Source organism: Sinocyclocheilus rhinocerous, unplaced genomic scaffold, assembly GCF_001515625.1.
Source record: "Sinocyclocheilus rhinocerous isolate Xijiao unplaced genomic scaffold, SAMN03320098_v1.1 scaffold2049, whole genome shotgun sequence".
In the NCBI taxonomy this organism is placed as follows: Eukaryota; Metazoa; Chordata; class Actinopteri; order Cypriniformes; family Cyprinidae; genus Sinocyclocheilus; species Sinocyclocheilus rhinocerous.
This window is the reverse complement of record NW_015659530.1, coordinates 391,064-399,071: the sequence shown is the minus strand read 5'-3', so window position 1 is coordinate 399,071 and position 8,008 is coordinate 391,064. Positions and strand designations below refer to the sequence as shown.

The 8,008-nt window shown below is 35.4% G+C and overlaps 1 protein-coding gene across 1 annotated transcript in view; it reads left to right on the top strand.

The window, feature by feature from the left end:
- LOC107723934 (voltage-dependent calcium channel subunit alpha-2/delta-1-like) overlaps positions 1-8,008 on the top strand; it is a 142,540-nt gene that overhangs the window by 107,134 nt on the left and 27,398 nt on the right. Inside the window, exon 19 of the mRNA XM_016532664.1 lies at positions 6,721-6,792. Coding sequence (XP_016388150.1) covers positions 6,721-6,792 — 72 coding nt within the window. The remainder of the gene's footprint in view (positions 1-6,720; positions 6,793-8,008) is intronic.

Here is an 8,008-nt window from a genome sequence, read left to right as displayed (position 1 = left end):
AAGCCTTTATTTGTTTGCTCAAGTTTTTTTTTTTTTTTTTTTTTCAGACCAAGGCTTCATTTTTTTATTCAAAAACTCGGTAAAAACAGTACTATTTTGAAATATTACTACAATTTAAAATAAATGTTCTATTTTAATATTTTTTTAAATGTAATTGATTCCTGTAATGGTAAACCTGAATTTTCAGCAGCCATTACTAAAGTGTACAGTGTCTATTGAAGCCAGTTTCCACCATAGGCAGAATAAAAAATGAAATTGTGGATTTTATTTATTTATTTAAATCTGAATTTAAAATAAATTAAAATTCAGATTTTTATTCTAGGTTACATCTCGCAATTCTTTTTTTTTTCTTCTACACTGGAATAAATTATAAAAAAATATAATAAACTTTTTTTTATCTCTCAATTCTGACTTTTTTCTTGCAGTTTTGACTGTAGAACTCACAAGTCAGAAATGCAAGAAAAAAAGTCAGAATTGTGAGACATAAATAGAATTCTGAATCTTTTTCTCACATTTCCAAGGTTACATCTTGCAATTCTGACTTTTTTTCTCTGAATTCTGAGCTTACATCTCACAATTCTGTTCCCCCCATGCCCCGGAATAAAAAATAAAAAAAGGTAATTGCAACATTTTATCCATAAATTGACTTTTTTCTTGCAATGTTAATTTACATCTGACAACTCAGAATTGTGAGATAAAAGTTGCTATAGCCTTATTATTATTATTATTATTACAAATATTTATTTTATTTATTTATTTGTTTGTTTTAATCCTGAAAAAAACAGAATGTGGTGGAAATGAGCTCAAAAAGATCAAAAGGACTTTTTATTTATTTGAAATATTTTTTGTAGCAATTAAAAAGTCTTTACTGTCACTTTTGGTGATTTAATGCACCCTTGTTGAATGAAAAGTATTCATTTCTTTCTTTTTTTTTTTTATCTTACTGACCCCAAACTTTTAAACGGTAGTAGTCCAATCCCGCTAGTTAAGCTAGTTTAGCAGCCTAGTGGGGACGCCAGCACACCAACAAAGCATGTCGGGAACCAGCATCCAAAACACAGCATATGCTTATGATCAGTCATGCTGGTGTTTTCAGCGGGGATGTGACTTCAGTAAGTGTGTGTAATGGTTATCTAGGAGTGCTAGCATGCCATCTGATGTTTGTTTGTGTCTACAGAGTGAGAGTTCATAGAGATATTTCCTGTCTGGCGGATCAGAAAGATAATGGTATTTATTTGTTCCAACCATTACCAGATATACCGGAGAGTTCAGCCTACTGTAGCACGTTCAGCACTCGCATCCAATGCGTGTCTCAAGCAGTTGGTATTCGTGTTATGTGCTTGTAATCTTGAAGGATTCAGCAATGATTTCTTAATACGGCAGATCTGTGTTCTCGCTTGACCTCCATTCGTAATGCGAATAACAAAAAGATGATTTACTGTCCAAGTGAAAACACACGAGTGAAAAATGAGAAGGAGAAAAGGGAAAGGAAAAATGTTTGCTGAGACGGTACATTGCCTGTCCCACAGTGGCGTTATGGGGGAATTGACTGCCTGACATGTTTCATAAATTCTGCTGCTTTTTTTGGCTCCTAATTGACAATGTCTTTTTTCTTTAGACTTGGAATAAAAAAGGTTTTCCTTTCAAATATAGATTTTTAGTAATGCAATGCTTGTTTTGTATCACATAGATCCTTTTCAAGGGATAATATGATAGGGTATCTTTTTTTTGTGATCATCATACATCTGTTTTGTGTCATACGTTACACGTTTCGTAAAACTGGCATTGCCAGTTCACCATTCAGGGTGAGGGAGGGATTTGGGCGGGACACGCAGGAACTTGTATAAATCTTCCTTTCCTGTTTATAAAAATTACTGCTTCTTGGTCAACATATTCTGCATGAAAGATGTTTGGACTGGCTAAAGATGGTAACTCTGTAGATTCTTTGACAGCGTTTTAGAATAATTTGTTTTTGTTGAATGAAGTGGCCCCAGGAAGTATTTGCATACTTTAAAAAAAATAGAAAGGCAAAATATTTCACAAAAAGAAGTTTGATAGGTTTTAAATAAAGCAATGAGTATACTGTATAAAACCATTGTGACACTTAGTGAATCCCTTTAAGGGAACTGACCGCTACTAAAACAACTTTCCAAAAAACAAATTTTTTTTTTGAATAATTACATTTTAATTATAAATAAATAAAATTTATTTATTTATTTATTTAAATGTCATTATTTAAAAATATTGACCTTTCTAAAGCAACAACCCAAAACTTAAATATGTTCCAAGAAATGTATGTATTTATTTGTTTCAATTTATTTATTTATGGACACTACTTTTCTCAAAGTCTAATGTAATGATATTAATGCCGTTTTTAAGTATGCCGTAAATGTTTTGTGAAAAAATGTTGTGATATTATCTCAGCAAGAAAAGAGCAAGTGGGTATTATTGGCTCGGAGTCACTGTATGCTCCATGCTTCAGATCAGTAGTTGTGTGCATGAGATTGTTTTTAATGAGGCCTTTTTTTGAGTTCTGTATCTCTCTCTTGAACACTGTAATTAGTGTGATAATGGGGTTAGTCACCGTGACTCTCAGCGGTGTGCTATTATTATCACGATCAACATAAACAGCGACGCCCACATCAGCTGTGACATGACACGTTTATGTCTGTCGTTCAAGCGCAGAATAGCTTCGCACATGGTAGAAAAGAAATAGTTGACATATTTTCACAGCCTATTTAAGAAGTGCCAGACATAGTTTTCATCAGTCTCTCTCACGCTCTGTTAGATTGACACATGAAGCCGACACATGTCAGTCATATCTGGGCGATGTGGGGGTCCCTCGGGGGCCGGTAGCGGAGCAGAGGGTGACCCCCGACACTTTGAAATCCTTCCTCAGTGTTGTCTGTCTCCCATTACACTCCTGCTTTCATATTCACTGCTTTTCCTTTGATTTTGTTCTCAATTATATGTCTTTCTTTCTTTCTTTCTTTCTTTCTTTCTTTCATCCATCTGTCTGTCGCTTTCTTTCTTTCTTTCTTTTATCCGTCTGTCTTTCTTTCTCTCCTCCCTTGTCTTTCTTTCTTCTGTCCGTCTGTCCGTCTTCTTTCTTTCTTTCTTTCTATCTTTCTTTCTTTCATCCTTCTGTATGTCTTTCTTTCTTTCTTTCTTTCTTTCATCAATCTGTCTGTCGCTTTCTTTCTTTCTTTCATCCATCTGTCTTTCTTTCTCTCCTCACTTGTCTTTCTTTCTTCTGTCCATCTGTCCGTCCCTTGTCTTTCTTTTTCTTTCTTTCTTTCTATCTTTCTTTCTTTCATCCTTCTGTATGTCTTTCTTTCTTTCTTTCATCAATCTGTCTGTCGCTTTCTTTCTTTCTTTCATCCATCTGTCTTTCTTTCTCTCCTCACTTGTCTTTCTTTCTTCTGTCCATCTGTCCGTCTTCTTTCTTTCATCCTTCTGTATGTCTGTCTTTCTTTCTTTCTTTCTTTCTTTCTTTCTTTCTCTTTCTCTCCTCCCTTGTCTTTCTTCTGTCCATCTGTCTGTCTTCTTTCTTTCTTTCATCCATCTGTCTGTCGCTTTCTTTCTTTATTTTATCCGTCTGTCTTTCTTTCTCTCCTCTCCTCCCTTGTCTTTCTTTCTTCTGTCCATCTGTCCGTCTTCTTTCTTTCTTTCTTTCATCCATCTGTCTGTCGCTGTCTTTCTTTCTTTTATCTGTCTGTCTTTCTTTCTCTCCTCCCTTGTCTTTCTTTCTTCTGTCCATCTGTCTGTCTTCTTTCTTTCTTTCTTTCTTTCTTTCTTTCTTTCTTTCTTTCTTTCTTTCTTTCTTTCTTTCTTTCTTTCTTTCTTTCTTTCGTTCTTTCTTTATTTATTTCCTCCTTCTGTATGTCTCTTTCTTTCTTTCATCCATCTGTCTGTCGCTTTCTTTCTTTCATTCATCCGTCTGTCTTTCTTTCTCTCCTCCCTTGTCTTTCTTTCTTCTGTCCATCTGTCCGTCTTCTTTCTTTCTTTCTTTCATCCATCTGTCTGTCGCTTTCTTTCTTTATTTTATCCGTCTGTCTTTCTTTCTCTCCTCTCCTCCCTTGTCTTTCTTTCTTCTGTCCATCTGTCCGTCTTCTTTCTTTCTTTCTTTTTTCTTTCATCCTTCTGTATGTCTGTCTTTCTTTCTTTTTCATCAATATGTCTGTCGCTTTCTTTCTTTCTTTCTTTCATCCGTCTGTCTTTCTTTCTCTCCTCCCTTGTCTTTCTTCTGTCCATCTGTCTGTCTTCTTTCTTTCTTTCATCCATCTGTCTGTCGCTTTCTTTCTTTCATTCATCCGTCTGTCTTTCTTTCTCTCCTCCCTTGTCTTTCTTCTGTCCATCTGTCTGTCTTCTTTCTTTCTTTCATCCATCTGTCTGTCGCTTTCTTTCTTTATTTTATCCGTCTGTCTTTCTTTCTCTCCTCTCCTCCCTTATCTTTCTTTCTTCTGTCCATCTGTCCGTCTTCTTTCTTTCTTTCTTTCATCCATCTGTCTGTCGCTTTCTTTCTTTATTTTATCCGTCTGTCTTTCTTTCTCTCCTCTCCTCCCTTGTCTTTCTTTCTTCTGTCCATCTGTCCGTCTTCTTTCTTTCTTTCTTTCATCCATCTGTCTGTCGCTTTCTTTCTTTATTTTATCCGTCTGTCTTTCTTTCTCTCCTCTCCTCCCTTGTCTTTCTTTCTTCTGTCCATCTGTCCGTCTTCTTTCTTTCTTTCTTTCATCCATCTGTCTGTCGCTTTCTTTCTTTATTTTATCCGTCTGTCTTTCTTTCTCTCCTCTCCTCCCTTGTCTTTCTTTCTTCTGTCCATCTGTCCGTCTTCTTTCTTTCTTTCTTTTTTCTTTCATCCTTCTGTATGTCTGTCTTTCTTTCTTTTTCATCAATATGTCTGTCGCTTTCTTTCTTTCTTTCTTTCATCCGTCTGTCTTTCTTTCTCTCCTCCCTTGTCTTTCTTCTGTCCATCTGTCTGTCTTCTTTCTTTCTTTCATCCATCTGTCTGTCGCTGTCTTTCTTTCTTTTATCTGTCTGTCTTTCTTTCTCTCCTCCCTTGTCTTTCTTTCTTCTGTCCATCTGTCTGTCTTCTTTCTTTCTTTCATCCTTCTGTCTGTCTGTCTTTCTTTCATCGCTTGTCTTTCTTTCTTTCTTTCCTTGTCTTTCTACTGTCCATCTTTCTTTCTTTCTTTCTTTCTTTCTTTTTCATCCATCTGTCCTTCTTTCTTTCTATCTTCCCTTGTCTTTCTTTCTTTCTTTCTTTTTTCTGTCGCTTTCTTTCTTTATTTTATCCGTCTGTCTTTCTTTCTCTCCTCTCCTCCCTTATCTTTCTTTCTTCTGTCCATCTGTCCGTCTTCTTTCTTTCTTTCTTTTTTCTTTCATCCTTCTGTATGTCTGTCTTTCTTTCTTTTTCATCAATATGTCTGTCGCTTTCTTTCTTTCTTTCTTTCATCCGTCTGTCTTTCTTTCTCTCCTCCCTTGTCTTTCTTCTGTCCATCTGTCTGTCTTCTTTCTTTCTTTCATCCATCTGTCTGTCGCTGTCTTTCTTTCTTTTATCTGTCTGTCTTTCTTTCTCTCCTCCCTTGTCTTTCTTTCTTCTGTCCATCTGTCTGTCTTCTTTCTTTCTTTCATCCTTCTGTCTGTCTGTCTTTCTTTCATCGCTTGTCTTTCTTTCTTTCTTTCCTTGTCTTTCTACTGTCCATCTTTCTTTCTTTCTTTCTTTCTTTCTTTTTCATCCATCTGTCCTTCTTTCTTTCTATCTTCCCTTGTCTTTCTTTCTTTCTTTCTTTTTTCATTCATCTTTCTTTCTATCTTCACTTGTCTTTTTTCTTCTGTCTGTCTTCTTTCTTTCTTTCTTTCTTTCTGTAATGTGATTGTTTTGTCTCATGTTATTTATTCATTGTCTCTGTTTTTGATTCTGTCCTCATCATCCTCTTCTCTGACTGTGTTCATGCTTGCTCTACATGTTGCATGTAAGAGTCTGATTGCCTCATTTCACCTTATAGCTTTTCTCACATCATAGATTTGATGTAGGTGCCAGTGTTGTTAATGTGTACATGAGCAATGTGACGTGAGATACATACAGATGAACCAAAACATTTGTTTCCAAGAGCAAACATTCTTTCTTGGACAAGAAATATTACCTCATAAAATGGAGTGAGGCAAAGTTTTGTTAAGCAATCTAGATTTTAATATCTTACTCAAAAACATGAATCATATTTTGACAGCCAAATGTAAAGAAATAGGTTAAACTGTCTAACTTTTATAATATAATACATTTAGATTTAATTTGGTTAAATCTGAATGTTGAGTTATTTTATGTTAAAACTTAACATAGTTAAATACAGAAATATTGACTTTTCACAGTATTCTGTTCACAGAAACGCAATCTTCTACTCGCAATCGCTTCATTTCTATCGTATTCAAAAAATGTGAATGTTTATGCAAAGGAGACACAAAGGAGATTAAATATAAATAAAATACCGATTTTTTCTCCATGAAAGGACTGAGTTTAATTTATTTTCTTCCTTCTCTCTGTAGAAGAACATATTAATCAGATGTATGCCTACATGAACTTTTTAGACACTGTATATTTCTATAGCTCAACAGAAACTTTCACTGTGATGTATTGTAGACCTGGAGTACATTAACACTCAACCCAAAGCTGAAAGTAAACTATAGAGAGAGAAATGTTAACATCATTTGGTTCCTCTTTAGAACCCCAAATTCCAGGAGCCTGTTACACTGGATTTTCTGGATGCTGAGCTGGAAAATTATATTAAAGTCCAGGTATGCCACAACACACACATACAGTACAAACACAAATAGCATGATGTCACCAGTTTTATTTCATTGCTTTTTATTTTTATTATTTTATGATGCCTGAGAGGTTTTGATTTCATGTGTGGTATTTCAATACTTACAAATGCTTACATTTCTGTTACAAAACATGTGCTGAAAACACCCTTTTGCTCAAAAGAATGCATAGTTAGCTTAGATAGTAGTGATTTATGATAGTAGTGGACATAATGCCTGACCACACAAGTCACGGAGCTTTTTCTTTTTGTACAAAATAAAATGCGTTTGCAGATAAAAATGTTCATTAGAGCAGTGTAATTAATTGCTGTACTTTGATTGTAATTTGAACCTCGCTATGTGTACTGCGTTAGACTAACCGAGACTTGTCGTACCACTTGCATATTTTTGCTCTTTTGTTGGTTTTGATTGCTTCTATTGTCCTTATTTGTAAGTCGCTATGGATAAAAGCTTCTGCTAAATGACTAAATGTAAATGTACTTTTCCCTTGAAAAAGTAAAGGATTACTGTAATTTAATTTGTTACTTCTCATGTAATTGCATTAAATACTGTATAGACTATAGAAAAAATTCTGTATAAAACAGTAGTGGATTTACCATCCAAATTTAACATTTAATGTTAATGAAGTGAAGTGAAGTGACGTGACATGTGGCCAAGTATGGTGACCCATACTTGGAATTAGTGCTCTGCATTTAACCCATCCAAAGTGCACACACACAGCAGTGAACACACACACACCGTGAACACACACCCAGAGCAGTGGGCAGCCATTTATGCTGCGGCGCCCGGGGAGCAGTTGGGGGTTCGGTGCCTTGCTCAAGGACACCTCAGTCGTGGTATTGAAGGTGGGAGAGAGCGCTGTACATTCACTCCCCCCACCTACAATCCCTGCCGGTACGAGACTCGAACCCGCAACCTTTGGGTTACGAGTCCGACTCTCTTAACCATTGGGCCACGACTTCCCCTAAATATATATATATAATATATATGTATTTAATGTAACTTTCTCCTTGTAAATACTTTGGTCAGTTCAAGAATGATTTATGCAATTTTATATGATTTATTTGAAATAATTAAAAGAGCCACTTCATGTCTATCCTTGTATTGTTTAACTGGAGCAATTAATTACTTTTTAGAGTAACTTACTCAACACTGTAGTACCAGTGTAAAAGTCAAAGTACCATGGTAT